The sequence below is a fragment of the Sardina pilchardus genome, chromosome 15 (genome assembly GCF_963854185.1).
Source record: "Sardina pilchardus chromosome 15, fSarPil1.1, whole genome shotgun sequence".
Classification (NCBI taxonomy): Eukaryota; Metazoa; Chordata; class Actinopteri; order Clupeiformes; family Clupeidae; genus Sardina; species Sardina pilchardus.
Genome location: NC_085008.1, coordinates 21,267,152 through 21,283,249, shown reverse-complemented (window position 1 = coordinate 21,283,249; position 16,098 = coordinate 21,267,152). Strand labels below are relative to the sequence as shown.

General features: G+C 45.3%; 3 protein-coding genes and 1 long non-coding RNA gene across 6 annotated transcripts in view; 2 read left to right on the top strand and 2 right to left on the bottom strand.

Annotated features, from left to right (window-relative positions):
* Nucleotides 1–324: 324 nt before the first annotated feature.
* On the top strand, nt 325–3,132 carry bsnd (barttin CLCNK type accessory subunit beta). The gene is made up of 3 exons (XM_062556621.1): nt 325–520; nt 767–849; nt 2,510–3,132. Exons 1-3 carry the CDS (start codon nt 344–346, stop codon nt 2,754–2,756), a joined length of 507 nt encoding a protein of 168 aa, XP_062412605.1. The 5' UTR covers nt 325–343; the 3' UTR covers nt 2,757–3,132.
* LOC134102503 (uncharacterized) lies at nt 1,005–4,348 on the bottom strand. 3 transcript variants are annotated; one of them, XR_009941515.1, is made up of 4 exons: nt 4,240–4,348; nt 2,522–2,770; nt 2,027–2,161; nt 1,005–1,343 (listed from the first exon to the last, which is right to left on the bottom strand). It is a non-coding gene; the product is annotated as an uncharacterized LOC134102503 (long non-coding RNA). The 3 variants fall into 3 exon arrangements; XR_009941516.1 differs by lacking the exon at nt 1,005–1,343 and having other exon boundaries at nt 1,692–2,161; XR_009941517.1 differs by lacking the exon at nt 1,005–1,343 and having other exon boundaries at nt 1,692–2,161; nt 2,522–2,691; nt 4,240–4,345.
* A 175-nt stretch (nt 4,349–4,523) lies between these two features.
* Nucleotides 4,524–11,809, top strand: pcsk9 (proprotein convertase subtilisin/kexin type 9). The gene is made up of 12 exons (XM_062556265.1): nt 4,524–4,836; nt 5,182–5,373; nt 5,470–5,593; nt 5,969–6,102; nt 6,781–6,922; nt 7,483–7,679; nt 7,880–8,063; nt 8,390–8,566; nt 8,890–9,038; nt 9,258–9,423; nt 10,019–10,191; nt 10,722–11,809. Exons 1-12 carry the CDS (start codon nt 4,657–4,659, stop codon nt 10,989–10,991), a joined length of 2,088 nt encoding a protein of 695 aa, XP_062412249.1. The 5' UTR covers nt 4,524–4,656; the 3' UTR covers nt 10,992–11,809.
* usp24 (ubiquitin specific peptidase 24) overlaps nt 11,807–16,098 on the bottom strand; it is a 58,748-nt gene continuing 54,456 nt past the window's right edge. The window contains exon 67 of the mRNA XM_062556267.1: nt 11,807–16,075. Coding sequence (XP_062412251.1) covers nt 16,013–16,075 — 63 coding nt within the window. The 3' untranslated portion in view covers nt 11,807–16,012. The remainder of the gene's footprint in view (nt 16,076–16,098) is intronic.

The window sequence follows — 16,098 nt, the reverse complement described above, 5'->3', positions numbered from 1 at the left end:
CTGTCCTTGACTTGGGGAAAGCACGTGAGAAGCTGTAGGCAAAGTCACCTGCCAAGCCTCATTACACCTGAAATGGCGCCCGAGGCTCCAGTTTTACCTGCCCTCTGTAATGACCCACCCTACCTGGGCAGGCCAGGTGGCACTCAGCACACCCAGCCCACACTCTCACCTTTACCCCTGGGTTGACAATGTCATAGCGGCACATTTGTCACTGTAGGAGTGGAGTGCTACTGTACCCTCCACTTCAGCTCTCACCTGTTATGTGCCATGCTGTGACGGCGAGGAGCGTGCGAGGTCTCGGCTGTGTTGGTCTGGAGCTGTCCCGTTCTTCCTCAGCGGGCCGATGGCTGAGAACAAGCCGTATCGTTACGGGCTGATCGTGCTGGGGCTGCTGCTGGTGTCCGTGGGCCTGTTTGTGATGAGCGTAGAGGAGCCTCAAGTCTTCGCCACCTTCTGTGCCATGGGGGTGCTGGCGGCCGCCGTAGGCACCGTCTGGAGTATGTGCCAGTGCTACCCAAAGGTAAGTGGGACAGAAAGAAAGGGAACAAGACAGACAGAAAGAAAGAAGCAGAGAGGAGATATGGGAGAGGGTGCATGAATCTTTTGTGAGGTTTTGGAAAACAACCATTATTATTTCAAAATGAAATGAGGACAAAAATAATTGTTATACAATCTAAAAATGAATAACATTCATTCAAGTGGAGAACTACATAAATATAAATTGTCTTCAGAAATATGTAGAATTCTACATCATGTTTATTTCCAGGTAACCCTCATTATACCCAACCAAGAGGAGATCTGGACGAGTGAGAAGGTGGGACCGTATACCATTCCAACAATCAGTTCCTGGTATGTCTAATGAATCTCATTAAATTACCACTTTAATGCCCTGCCTCTTCAAGGAATGTGTAGCATACCCACACTGTACTATTAGAATTAGTAGTTTTTATCCAAAGTGGTGCACAGAATAGGAAATGACTCACGCATGCACGCACGCACGCACGCACGCACGCACGCACGCACACACACGCGTACACATGCACGCAGGAATTTAAAACTCTCCATTTCAAGTACAATTATTTCCTAGACTCGTTCTTTTCCATGAAATTAGTTCCTAGTAACACATTATGATGAACAGGGGCCAGTTCAGGGGAAATCTGTGTGCAGGCCCAAGATAGTGGTTGAGTATGGAGCGAGTCCAGCCCCTGTCTGCTGTGAGCCCTCTGGCCAGCTGCAGTCTGGAGATCATCAGAGGAACAAACGCAGACGTCACAGCAGCACCCAAATGAGCAGCTTCCCTCAGACTGCAGGAGTTTGGAACAGCAGCGAGGGATGAGGTCAGCCTGGATCAATTGTCACAGAGAGATAGACAGACAGACAGACAGACAGACAGAATGACACATAGACAGACAGACAGACATACAGAGATACAACTATTGCGATTACACGGTAAAAGTTAACCGGCGGTTTAAACAAAATCCTACTTTGGAACCCCGTTACAAAAAAACAAATCAGTTACATCCTCCTAAACTGCCGCCGTTGTGTAAACGCAAGGCGTAACTGATAACATAAATTCACCAGTTGCAAAAAAAACAAAAAACAGCGTTGTGTAAATGGGCCCTAAGTATTCTCTTTAGGCTTGTAAATGTGTGCCAGATCTGGACCAGAGGTCAGAGGTCAGGGGTCCTCAACCATGAGACACAGAATATCATTACCAAATCAGACAGCTTCCCTCTACATCCGATGTGCAGTCTAAGATCGTAACCTCAGAGTCACAGTCTGATCTGTCTGATGAGTGGTTCCAATAACAAACTAACAAACCGTCGTGGCACTGTAAATGGGAAACATATATAGTGGACTCGGACTGAACCTTAAACAGTCCCAACCAATCAACACAGCGCCTCCAGAGCATGCAAGGGAGGGGTGTCATCTGATTGCCCACTGAGTTCAAACAGCAACAACCTTTCATGAAACCAAAAATGGAATCGCAGACTGCATCTTCCGGTCTAAGGAGAGGACTTGGCACCTGAGAGACCATCAGCGTTTCATCTTGCATCCACCCAGAGATCAGTCACATCCCATAATGAGCGTCTGCGGCCTGCCAATCCAATCCGTCCTGAACAGGCTCTGGTCTCCGTCTCCCATGATAGAATTAGGCGCTCTGAGATATTGATAATGAGGGAGAAAAAGAGACAGAAACAACAGGCCCTCACTCAGACTGGATGCATCTGTAGGTGCATCTTAAAGTGGTAATGGCCAACAGGATCGATGGTCCTGCAAAGGATCCTCTCAACAGTCAATACAAAAATACAAAATCTGCCTTAGAGAGTCCTGCATTCCATGGCACACTGTGTTCTGTGTGTATTTGGAGATTGTATGGATTTTACGGATTATATGTTGGACTTCTGTTGTTTTTTCATCCAATCAACAACCTATCCATCAAATGTCAGTGCACACACAGTCTAACTGAATTTGATAGCCTTCTAACGTGATTCTGTTTGTTGTACAGTGAGACACCCACTGAACCACTGAAGGCTCCTCTGGCAGATCTCGATGATGAAGAGGGGGAAGAGGAAGATACATATGTCATGAGCGGCTCTGCTGTGGCCACCATTCACACCTCTCGGACTCCTCCGTCCTGCTCCAGCAGTCCTCTGTCTCACAGGAAGACACTGGGGCTGGAGTTTGAAGCTGAAATGTATTATGGGACAGTGGAGGACTCTTGTTATCTCACCTCCGAAATGGACAGTGACTGACAGGGGAAGATAAGCTGCAATTATAAGTATATTTTTTGGGCTTTTTATGCCTTTAATGATAGATACAGTGAAGAATGACAGGAAGTGAATGGGAGAGAGAGCAGGGGTAGGATCCGGAAAGGACCACGGGGCGGGAATCGAACCCGGGTCGCCGGCGTACGGTGCAGGTGCCCCAGCCAGTTGCGCCACAGCTGGGGCCTGATAAGCTGTATACTTTAAATTAGATATATTTTAATTTTGTGGGTTTATGAAGGATAATATAAATGTGAATTGACTTCAGCATGTTATGGCAGGTACAAATGCTGGTTTCTTCCATGTCTATACTATTCAAGTTTGCTCTTATAAAATACATTTGTTAATAAAAAGAGTATAGTTTCACAATGCTGCTCGTGCATTCTACATTTATTCTAACATCTGACACAGAAGACCTCAGATGATGGAAAACCTTTAAAGAGACAGAGCCCTTGACCTTGGCACCGGTCCCCATGGAAACCAGAGGATGGTGGGGGTAAGGGGACAAACAGAGCTGTGTCTGTGTTAAGGCCAAGCTCTAAAACCTCTAGCAATCACCACCTCTTAATAGGCAGGACTCTGCAATCACCATGAGAGCACTCACAAGAAACTCTACAAGGTGAAGAATAACTGAAGACCTTACAATGAAGGAAAGTCTGAGCTCGGGATTTTGCATAGTCATGACAATGTGGACTACATGCACTAGAGCAAAAAAAGACTGCATGAGAGGGTAGGTTAGTTTCAGGCAGAGATAGCATAGAAGTAAGTCTAGGGAGTTTACATTCCTAAAATTGTATCTGCTAACGACTTACTGGAAATGTGAGAACACATGAGACCACCAGAGGGCAGTAGGAGATTGTTATTATACTGTATAAGCGCACACACCACCACTCAGGCGTAGATGCATTAGTGGAACATTAACATTGTGGCTACTGTATCTGCCCAGGTGGTAGCGTTTTGCGTGTATAACGTTTTTATTTTTATAATTTTTTTATTTTATTGTTATTATCTAAATGCATTTTGTCTTACACGAGGAGGCACAATGCATGCCATGATGGAGACAGATGTGGGTCGTGCAGTTATCAGATGACAGTATCAATAATCTATGTGCGTAAAACCGCAAGTACACTCCAGAGAAACTTCGCCCTGTGCTTACCAGGCTACATCAGCTGGCAACATGATAGACTTTCTATGCCACAAACACTAGTGCACATGTGCGCGCACATTCTTGCGTAGCCTACCTACAGAGTTGGCTTTACACCTTCTCCCTGGGGGAGCCCACGGACGCACAATGGAAAGTAGGACTATCAAGGAAATGTAACCACACTTTTTTTTTTACCACGCATTTCTATTACTATTTACATAAGATGGCCCATGTTCACACATTCATCATAATTGTTGCAAAACAAACTGTTAAGTGGGAGCTCATAACTATGTAAATACATGGGGAAATTTATTTGAATACACATACCAAAACCGCGCTGGGTTATCACCGCATTCAAATAAGAGACTAAGTCTAAGCTTCTTGGTCAACCTCCACATTTTCATACTGACACAATGCTGAGCTTGAAACGTTATTGGTGATTGCAGCTCTGAAATTTGAATCCTTTTCAGGGCATTTATTAAGCGAAGACATCATTCGATACAAAAGCGGTGGCGTGACCCCCCAAAACGTCACAAGTCCCCGCCTTGAGGGTTTGCCCATGTCAGACTTCAGTAATTTAAATTAATCTGTCAAATGCCCATATGAAATTACTGAGAAAGTACCGTGTTTCTAGGCTGCCTCTTATATATGGCAATCTATTGGTTATTAGTTATTTTTAGTTATTATATTCATAGAACAAAACTTATAAGTAGCTTTCAACAAAATTCAACATAATCCGTGAAAATGGGAGCTCTAGCTGAACGTGTGATAGTCGGTGCTCTGCTTTGTATGCTTGTTCCGATTACCTTGTCCACAGAAGACTATACGGAGGATGAGGAGATGATTATCTCTCTAATTCGCCAGGATGATAGCCAACCGGAGTCTGGAGGCGAGCCGTCCGCAGACTTCTACAGGTGTAATAAGGTAGGTTAAAATATGGTTATTCCCAACCATGCTATGACCTAACACAACTTTTCTTGCGCAAAACAGATATGTCTTTTTTCTTCATGCAGTGTGTATTGAGAAATTATCTTCTTGTCGCGGATTTTACGCATTAACAAGACATAGTATTGTCATATGTTCCTTAATGTATCCCCTTCACCTACATGCAAGTTTGCAATGCGGTGTAGTTTACTTGCGACAGAGCGATGACCTCAGCTGACCCCTCGGGCTATTATACGAAAACGTGGTTAAATATCTCAGTGCGCGGTGTTTGACATAATGCACTTTCATTCAACTAAAAGCCAAACAAACTGACTCTCCGCACAGGACGCATGGCGAATGCCTGGTCAGTACATAGTCGTGTTGCGAGGGGGAACACACGACAACCATGTGGACCGCACCATCCGCAGGCTGCAAGTGAAAGCAGCTAAACGCGGTTATCTGATAGAAGTGGTCCAAAAGTACGCTGGAGCTTTCCACGGCTTTTTGGTGAAGATGAGCAGCGATGTTCTACAACTGGTAATGTGCAAACCGCATTGTATCACAGCAGTAAGGCATTCAAGAGTTTCAAGAGTCTTGGGTCAAGAGTGATTGTGTAATGTTCCCTGTGTACAGGCAGTGAAGTTGCCACACGTGAAGTACATAGAGGAGGACTCTTCTGTATATGCTCAGGCTGTACCCTGGAATCTGGACCGCATCGTACGGATTAAGCACGAAACTGGAAAATACACACCACCAAGTGAGTGCATGCTTTTCTCAGGACGCACGCACGCACGCACGCACGCACGCACGCACGCACACACGCACACACACACACACACACACACACACCTTACGTTTTATCATTGAGCAGAAGCCTTTTATTCAAGAGTATATATAGAGCCCCCTCACACACTCTCAGAGAGAGAGAGAGTCAAAGAGAGGCAGAGAAAGAGAGAGATTAGACATTAGATAAAAGCAATATTTTATATACAGTTTTTTTTGTAGGAACTGATCATGCTGATCATCTGAACTGTTAATCACATTACATGCTATATGTGTCAGTGGTGCAATCAATGCAGAGACTGCAATCTCCTCATATGAATGTTTGCATCTGTGTGTTGTTCCTTCACAGATGATGGTTCCCAGGTGGCAGTGTTCCTCCTAGACACTAGCATCCAGCTGAACCACCGTGAAGTCGACGGCCGAGTGCAAGTCACCGACTTCAACAGTGTTCCAGACGAGGATGGTGTTCGGTTCCACAGACAGGTCCGTGACCAGAGAAAGAGCTTGACAGCATGTGATGTTGTCGTCCGTGTTTCTTTATGGACTTTGTATAAACATGCCCTATCGATTTCAACTCACATCACTTGTGTAGTCTCATGAAAATGCAAATTGTGTTGCGGCTATCTGAAAAAAAATAGTCCTTCACATAGTGTCAGATATTTACATCTGGAAGAACATTGTGCTGCAGTACCTGTATGAGATCAACAGGGAGCAGAAGAGATCACATGTTGGTCACAAGCGTCTTGCATGCTGTGTGAAAAAGTGCTGCCTCCTCACTTTGTTGTAATCTCAGATGACCTTCATGATCCTCAGACGCATGCCTGATTGCTGTTTCATGTTGAGAAGTCAGGGGCAATACATACACAGTCCTGATGTGTTCATATACAGACAAGAAATCCCCAAAATCTCACACACAGACAACTGCCTGAGAACACTAAACCAACACATGCAATTTAGATACATGGAGGTTAACTTTAGCTGCTGAGACACACACACACACACACACACACACACACACACACACACAGCTGGATGAGTTTATGTTTCTTGTGGGTCTACAGTGGGTGGCGCAGTGGTGAATGAAGTTAAAGAGTAGTGTAGCCATTTGTAAGCCATCACCTCACTTTTAACTTTAGCGTCTTTTCTGTCGTGCTCCCATAGGCCAGTCAGTGCGACAGTCATGGCACTCACATCGCAGGCGTGGTGAGTGGGCGGGATTCGGGCGTGGCCCGGGGCGCGAGCGTGAACAGCGTGCGGGTGCTGAACTGCCAGGGCAAAGGCACCGTCTCTGGAGCGCTGGCAGGTAAGGGACACTACAGGGACACAGTGGGGCTCTCTCAACATCCCTCCTCGATCCTCGATGCTCTGTCCTTTAGGCTCGTTCCCACTGATCTCTAAAGAAAACTGGATGGACTACCCCATTGTTGCCGCCCCATCAGCCTTTATCTAGATCAGTGGGAACGAAGACCTGGGAAGGAAGGGAGGACGGGGAAGGAAGGGAGGACAGATAAAAAGACGAATGAGAGGCACCCAGGGTGTGCTGTGTGGAAAATATGTCCTCCTGAAACAACCTCCTGTTACAGTGAAGCTGTCTGACATGTTTGTATTTCATTTTGATGCAGTAGATTGGACTTATTTCTAAAGGCCTAAAATATTGGTCCTAACTAAGGTATATAAATGAGCCTATAACAACAACATATTACATTTAGATATGCAGCTTTAACTAGATATGCAAAGCGAAAATGAAAGGACGCACTCCCTTCAACCACTGCCACTGTATGGCACCCACCTGGGTGATGCAGTGCCACCATTTTGGGTGAGAACAGAACACTGACCTGTTCACCCTATTCCACCCAACCTCAGCTCTGGAGTACGTGCGAGCGTCCCTGGCGGTCCAACCGCTGAGCCCGCTGGTGGTGCTGCTCCCGTTCTTGGGGGGGTTCAGCCGCACCCTCAACACCGCCTGCAGGGACATGGTGCAGTCCGGGGCCGTGCTTATCGCGGCAGCCGGGAACTACCAGGACGACGCCTGCCGCTACTCACCGGCATCGGAACCAGAGGTAACCCACTGCTACTGTGAGCTCAGTCTTCTGCCAATGTTATGTTACATTAGATATACGTTGTGTATGACTACTAGCTTGTACTGTAGTCTAGAATTTGTTGTAATAGCAATGCTATTATTACCCATAAAAAACAGCTCATACGAACAGTTTTATCGATGCAAAGTTTTGCCATTATTGAAAATACCTTCCAATACTAGGTGATTACAGTGGGAGCCACCAACCATGCTGACCAGCCTCTGACCACGGGCACGACGGGCACCAACTATGGCCGCTGCGTGGACCTGTTTGCCCCTGGCGACGACATCGTGAGTGCCTCCAGTGACTGCCCCACGTGTTTCACCACCAAGAGTGGCACCTCTCAGGCTGCCGCACATGTAGCTGGTGAGTCCAACAAACAGAAGGGTCCACGAGAATACTGTCAACAGAGAATTAGAAATGTCTATCTGACATGTCCACAAATGTACCAAATAACATACATTAATGTGGTGCCAAGTAATATTATAATAATTAGTAAATATCTAGTAAAAACTAAAATGATATGAAAATGCATTTAATCATGTTAATTATCATATCACTTTGAATTAGCCTGGGCTTTGGGCTCACTATTAGCTTTTTTTGACATTTTGCACATTGAAGATGAATTCTAATCCATGGAAAACGATTTCTGTGTTCATCGTCACACTGTGTGTGTTCCTTGACTCTCTTAGGCATCGCAGCGGTGATCCTGAGCTCAAGGCCCAATGCAACGTCCGCTGAGGTCCTGCAGTTGCTGCTCAGGCACTCGGTCAAGCAGGCCATCAACCCAGAGGGCTTCCCTCAAAATCACCGCCTCGCCACACCCAACATGGTCGCCTCTCTGCCCAGTCCAGACTCTACCCTCACGGGTATGGCGGCATTTCAGGAATTATAAAAACAACACTAATAACAAAAAAGTTAAAGACAAACTTGATCCACCACTTGATTTCACCGCTTGATTTGAGGTGAAAGAGTTATATATAACACTCAGGTGTGTGATGGCCAAATTAACATTTATTACTCGAGTTTAATGTAGACATGTCAAGTTTAAAGTCGACACCTTGATATTAAAGTCAACATTATTCTCCCAATTACAAGTTTAAAGGTCGACATGAACAACTCCGTTGTATCTTAAGGATAAGGTTTAGTGGAAAGACTTGAACTGCGGTCTGTCTCTGCCCATTCGCCACAGGGGAGGATCTGCTGTGCCGAACAGTGTGGTCAGAGATGTCGGGCACCTTGGCGTTGGACACGGCGGTAACAAGATGCCGCCAAGGAGAGGAGCTCTTCAGCTGCTCCAGCTATTCCCCGGGCGGAACTCGAGCCGGAGACAAAATAGAGGTGAGAGGAAGGAGCGGATGCAGTGATGGGGCCAGGGAGCCTCAGTGAGAACACAATAAATGCCAGGCCAGTTGGAAAACACAGAGGGAGACAGAATAATGGCTGAACATCCTAGAGATTTTTTTGGAGAGATCAATATGTATGATATTTCATCCACCAGCTGACAGTGGTGTTCTCACTTTCCTTTGTCGCTTTGTTATTTTTTTTTTTCCCTTTGAGGAGCGGGATGGTGTAAAGGAGTGTGTCGCCACCAACAGTTTCGGGGGGCAGGGAGTGTACGCCGTCGCCCGCTGCTGCACGTGGAGCCCCGTGCAGTGCCAGGTCCGTGCCAGCGAGCAGACGGGCGCCGAAGCGTCCTGCGCCAACGCTGAGCACCAGCTCACAGGTAAGAGCGGGGGTGGCCATCATCTCCAACACAATCAATAGCTTGGGATCAGAGGTGATTCACAAAGTGAAAGTCCCACCGTGTAGTTAGTGGTTGCGCAATACACTTAACACAGATGCTTTGACTAGCTGAAGTGAGCTCACCTAGCTGAAGAGTTATGGCGATTGAAATGAGCTGGTTTAAGGAATTGTTGGAACACACCATATTATGGTAGGATTTTTGGTTTGCTAAGATGGAGATTTCCACCTGGGGATACGGCTGTCAATCCACACCAGACCCAGGCCACATACAGTAAGAGGCAGTGCATAATCATGCCCTGGGTACTGGGCCAATGGTGCCACTGCTTCTTTTCTGCTGAGCTATTGAACTTGGTTTACTACTCTACTATACAATTGAATAAACTCTGCCATGTCTGGCCCTGCCCCTGATGGCATTCTGAGTTTCTGACTCTGCTCCCTACCTTAGATTATGTGCATTTGTGTGTGTGTGTGTGTGTGTGTGTGTGTGTGAGAATGAATGCGTATGTTAATAAACGTGTATGTTAATAAACATGTAACGAGTGCCTGTACTAACCTCCACAATGGTCCCACCTCAGGCTGCAGTACCCATTCAGAGTCAGGCACTGTGCTGGATGCTGGGCGGCCTCTCCATGGCGACCAAAAGGCGTGTCCTGCAGGGGAGGGGCTGATGGCATATGCCTCTTGCTGTCACGCCCCCGACTTGGAGTGTCATCTAAAAGAGCACGATCCCACTGACTTCACTGAGCAGGTATGTGGGAGCTGGAGGAGAGGGGGGATTTTTTCTGCTACCATTTCCACGTTTTATGCCAGATGCACCACGATCATTTTTTGTATCTTTAAGTTCATAGCTTTTCTGTTGCCATGCCGGCTCTCTGTGTCAGAGGATGCCGATCCCAGTGAGGGACTTTCCCTCTCACAACACAGGCGGCATGTAATGCAGGGACATGTGCAGAGGTTGTGTTTATGTTATCTGCAAAAGTTTGCGCAGATTTTGTAATTGTGAATCAGGATGGTTAAAAAGTGTCTGCACAGGCTCTGCAAAAAGTACATGACTGAATTATCAGTGGTTAGCAATAGGTAGAGTAGGATGAATGTATATTTGAATGGCTTGGGAAGATCTGAATTGTGAGGTTCTGGCTCCTTTCAACCTTCACCGTGACTTTGAATGCCTAACAGAGAAGGAGACTGAAGACTGCAGGTGACAGGTGTGTCATGTGCTGCTGTGTTGTGCTCCGTCCATACTGATCCCTAATTCCCTATGCTGTTCTGTGGCCACAGGTGGAGGTGTCGTGTGAAGACTCCTGGACGCTGACCGGCTGCACTGGCCACTCCCACGGCTCACCCACCCACGGCTCCTTCAGCAGAGCCAACACCTGTGTGGTGCGCAGCTCGGCAGGAGGAGGAGGAGGAGGAGGAGGAGGAGGAGGAGGAAGAGGAGGAGGAGGAGGAGGCCAGGGGTCCACCGCTGCCCTGGCCATCTGCTGTCGGAACGGCCAGAGCAAGCAGCAGGAGGCGCAGCTGCAGACCAACCAGAGCAGTCAGAAATGAGAACGTCTGTCTGCCCGCCGTCTGGTCAGATACGTGCTATATACACTCACGCCATTAACTGCTCCTGGGGGGTATTCCAAGAACGTAGTTTAGTGACAAATCTGGGTAAGTGGTAAATCTCCTAATAGAAGAGCTGTATGGCTTCACACTCCTAACAAAACAATGCTATTCAGCTGTTGTAGGAGGTTTACCACTTACTCTGTTAACTTACCTAGGTTTCTTACTAAACCACGTACTTGGAATACCCCCGTCTTCACACGCTTTCTCTGTGGTGCCGTTTCTACACCAGGAGGGTAGGCTACTGGTCGACGTTGCATGTGGACAGACAGGAATATTTATCATCATTAGGGCACACAGAATATAGAGAAGATTTGTTATGACCTCAAGGTTTTCAAAGTGAAACATGAAGGAAAAATGTCATTGAATGTATTGCTATTGCCAAATTTTACATAGAAAGGTAGATACAGTATATTCCTAAGCTTTTTATATGTGAAGTGGTCACCTAGCTTTAAATTCTTGACCTACCTAATGCTTGTGGTTCAGTGAGAGCACATTCCACCATCAGGCAAATGAGCTCAATGATTCTGGTTAGTTATATGAATGCTGCTTTATGTTTAGATTTTTTTGTAGTTAAATCATATACAGTATGCATGCAATGGAATGCTTAGCCTAAGTGAAAATGTATTTTCCTAACTGTGTATACAGTATATATGCACACACACACACACACAAACACATCCTTGTACATTAAAACTGTTTTCTTAAATGGTCTCATGCCCAAAATGACATCAACGAAAATAAAAACTCTGTGTATAAAAGGTTGAGCATTCCAGTTTTATTTTTTTATATCAAATATTCCCATAATCAAACTCTGATGTACAAATTAAAACGCGGTTTTAACATGCATTAACAGAATTGTCACTTCAGAACGTTCAGACTTCCAGCATACAGGTGGATGCTCAAATCTGAGGAACCGAAGCGTTCAATAAAAACCCGTATAGGCTTCAACCCCCTCCCCTTCACCCGATTTTTAAAAATCCAGGAGACCCTCCAGAACCCTTTAGAGAAGAACTACAGGCGCAAGAGGGGCAGTAAAAAAAAAAGAAAAAGAAAAAAGAACGACAAGGAGTCGAGAGGCGACACATGTTTAGAGCTCTAGAGCTTTTGTAACGGTCTGCCCCAGGCCCCTCGAGTCGGTCTCTTTTAGCGGGTCAGCAGATTCGGCTTTGTCTCATGACACGTGAACCCGTCTTCAGTCGGGGAGGAACTCCTAGTCCTTGGCACACTAATTTGAACTTGGCGCAGACTGACGAGATGTTCCGTCACTGCAGCTGACGCAGGTCGGGGTGGCTCTGACCATGGACGAGGCTGCACGCAGCTGATGCTGAGGTGTCTGATGTCTGTGAGAGACGGGGAATTGTATGTGCGTGCGTATGTGTGTGTGTGTGTGTGTGTGTCTGTGTGTGTCAAAGGGGAAATAATAACAAAAACATGCCTCTGGTCAAGGCACAGCAGTAGTGAACTCTGAGCTATGAAACTCAATCTACGATTATCGCAACCACCAGAAAGCCACTGATGGGACGAACCAAAAGGGAAAATACAAAAATAAAGTCTGAGTGTCTATAATAAAAAGAAAAACCCATCTCACGTCCGTAAGCTCATGGGAAGCTATACTCTAGGTTATTTGCAGTGTCGGATGTAGTTCAAGAAAGTGCATTCTGTCCAGGAGAGTGATAAAGGACATGGATCATATAGTTGCAGTTAGGCCTACATCACTTGGCGGCCCGGTGGAGAGGTTGGAGAATAAAAGCAGTGCAGGCCACAGTGACTATTTTGCCTAACCGTCCTAGAAAGCTTTTCAGATACAATTCAGAAAAAAAAAAAAGATGAAGGAAACCAAAAAAAAAAACATTCTGACTCGATAGAAATGGGAGGTCTGCCAAATAGTTGCTCGTCCAGAAAGGTTTGTACACTTAGTTCTAGTGATTGTTTCAGGGGAAGCGTTTTGGTGTTCCAATATGTCACTCAGTGATCCCCTGAATACGAGGTAACTCACACATACATTCACTGATACACATGCGACAGCGAGGCAGCAAGAGAAGGGACATGAACGAACGAACAAACAAACAAACAAAACAAACAAACAAAAAAGCCACATTCACTGGAAAGAGACAGACGACTGGACACACTTGTCAAAAAGAGGTTCATTACAGCACAAGATCACTTCTCCTTAAAAAAAAAGAAAGAAAGAAAGACAGAAAAAAAGAAAAGCACAGCTACTACATCTTCTTCCACAGCACTCATGAATCTGAGAGGTTAAGACGGAAAAGGAACAAAACCTGTCAAGTTCAAGGGAGGGCTCGTACATGGTTTGCTTCAGGTCCTTGCGATCAAAACTTAAAAAAAATAAAAAAACGAAATGGTGGTAGGAAGGAGTGAACTACCGTGTGTCAAAAACAACAACAAAGTCAGCAGCACCCTCTCCAGGACAGAAGCAAAAAACGGAAACGTTGTTTGTGAGCGCGTGGCACCCAACAGTCTGTGGCAATGGTCTTCTAATGCTAATCTACTGGGTAATCATGTTTCTCCTACAGTCTGATGAGCTATGTGGAGGTGGTGGTGTGTGTGTGTGTGTGTGTGAGTGTTTTATGAGTGTGCTAGGGAGGAGCACAGACGTGCAGCTGTGGCGTGGTGGTGTTGTGGGGTAAAGGCACTTGGGGGCTCGGTGGACAGCACTCCGGCTGAACGCCTTTTCCACCCTCTCCCTCTCTTTACTGCGCACAATAAGGCAGACAAAACAAACAAACAAACCATAAAAAAAGTAGGAAAACAATCAACAAAAAGAAAAAAAAGACAAAATAAACATCAAGTAAACTGCAAAAAAAAAAAAAAAACCAAAACAAAATAAAACGAAAGAAAAAACAGTTGGCAAATGGCAAATCCACCACCCCTGAATGATATAAAAAAGTTAAAGCTTATGGCAGTATGTGTGTGCGTGTGTGTGTGTGTGTGTGACCTCTGATATGACTACCACTTGTCCTCCTAAATCCAAACGAGTCACTCTAAATTGGCTATGGAAAAGCCCTGTAAGACGAGAGAACTGAAGTAAGAGGCCTGTTGATGTCAACAATTTCAACACGAGGTCATGAAGCACGGTATCAAAAGCAGCTCTTTCTTTGTGTATCTGCGTGTCAGTGTGTGTGTATGTGTGTGTGTGCGTTGTTCTGTGTGGAGAGGGTGCCCATTGTCATTAGGCCAGAAATAACCCAAAATAAATCCAGCTGTATAGCAACTCGAGAGCGACTATGTGGTTTCGTCCTGTGGGAAGAGAGGGATGATGGGTACTTCAACTGGCATCTATGTTTCAGCTCTCCTTAAAGAGGTGCTCTGAGCAACTCGACTGGCTTTGACCCAAGCTAATGCAAAGCATGAGAAATGCCAAGCCCTCTTCCTTTCCACGGACAGTGTAAGGCATAGAAACAGAAACAAAAAGCAACAAAGAAAAAGAAAAATCCCTTCAATAACTGAATCAAGCCATTCCATCAATGTATTGGAACTCATAAAAAAGAAACGATCAAACTCAAGGAAAAATGTCAGTCAGTCCAGCGGAAGTCCATGTCGCTGCTCGTCATTCTGGAAAGTTCTATCCAACTCTTCGAGCTCCAGTATAGGTGGGAATATGTAGTGGAAAAAGGGATCATAACGTCATCACTTTCCTCAGTCTCAGAATGGAATATATATATATATATATATATATATATATTTGCTCATTCCCACTCCTGGTTAGCTGACTGCAAGCAGCACTGCTTGCACGGCACTCAATTTCCAAAGCTGTCCTCCCACTGTTTGGCCACTTCTTTTGTACGTTATGTGGAATCCTGGGATAGCGAGGTTGATTTTTTGTGTGATGTGTCGGTGTCGTTGGTGGTGTGGTTTGGGGTACTCGGGCAGGTAACACAGGTGTGCAGGTAGTCTAAAGGACTGCGGAGCGGAGGCTGAGCATGTGAAACGTCTGATGCTGCTGCTGCTGCTCTCTCAGTGGGGCTAAAACCAAACTAGGCAGAGAGGCACTGGCAAGAGCTCTGAAACCACACTGCGACCAGTACAGAAGAAAGAAAGAAAGCAAGAAAGAAAGAAAAATATATGTATGTGTCTCCAATACAGTGACCTTCCATTCCTATTCACTGTCTTCCTTTGACCATAAAGTGCATCAAACAAATACCGGGTTGAAAAAGAAGAAAAAAAAAATGCTTTGCTATATTGTTGAACTTTCGAAAGACACCAGTTAAGTTCCCCCTCGCATTGAAAGGAACTAAGCAGCACCTCATCAATTTTGAACAGACACTCAAAGGAGCGTTAGGATACTTTAAAAAATATTATTATTATTATTTTTTTTACATTTGAAATTACCCCTGTGACATATCTTTACATTATCGTGAATAGGATCTGTTTAATTACATTGGCAAATGTGCAGACTTGCCGATTTGTTTTTGTTTGGTTTTTTTTTTGTCTTTTTTTTGTTTTTTAAAAGAAGCCCCTGGGCACCATATTTTCATCCTGTAGTTCTAGTGTGAGACTTTAAAAGGGCAAAATAAGCAGTAAGAGCTGACTTCATTGGTGTTCTACTAAACACTTTTTGCTTGAGGAAAAAAACAAAAACAACAACAATGTTGTAGCCCACAAATGGTCAGATATAGTGATTGGTGATTAATCTAATCCAGAACAGCATTGGTGTCTGTTGGTGTTGACCGTCTAGGGTCGAAAAACGTTTCCAGCATCACTGGGGCAACAGAAGTTCAGTGTTCTGATTGGCTGTGTCGCTTTGTCTGCTTCCTCCATTCTTTTTTTTCTGTTTGTTTTAAATCTGTCTGCTGCTGGAGGTCAAACACAGTCTTTTTGATTGGCTGCTTGAAGCCACAATGTCTCTCCATTGGAGGGATTGTTTATGCTTCTTTTCTTTTTTTCTTTTTTTTTGCTTTCGAAAAAATAATCACACCCCCAAAAAACGCTGAGAAAAGCGCTTAGGGGTCCACGTCCTCTAGATCACTCTTGGAGTCGCCCAACATCATGGGAGACTCGGAGCCCTGGGGAGACACACAGAAGAAAG

Bases quoted from the DNA above. Each gene is read 5' to 3' on its own strand.
- bsnd (XM_062556621.1), top strand. From the start codon at position 344: ATGGCTGAGAACAAGCCGTATCGTTACGGGCTGATCGTGCTGGGGCTG. The intron at 521-766 runs GTAAGTGGGACA...GTTTATTTCCAG, and splicing joins TGTGCCAGTGCTACCCAAAG to GTAACCCTCATTATACCCAA. The intron at 850-2,509 runs GTATGTCTAATG...TTTGTTGTACAG, and splicing joins ATTCCAACAATCAGTTCCTG to TGAGACACCCACTGAACCAC.
- pcsk9 (XM_062556265.1), top strand. From the start codon at position 4,657: ATGGGAGCTCTAGCTGAACGTGTGATAGTCGGTGCTCTGCTTTGTATG. The intron at 7,680-7,879 runs GTAACCCACTGC...TTCCAATACTAG, and splicing joins CACCGGCATCGGAACCAGAG to GTGATTACAGTGGGAGCCAC. The intron at 9,424-10,018 runs GTAAGAGCGGGG...GTCCCACCTCAG, and splicing joins CGCTGAGCACCAGCTCACAG to GCTGCAGTACCCATTCAGAG.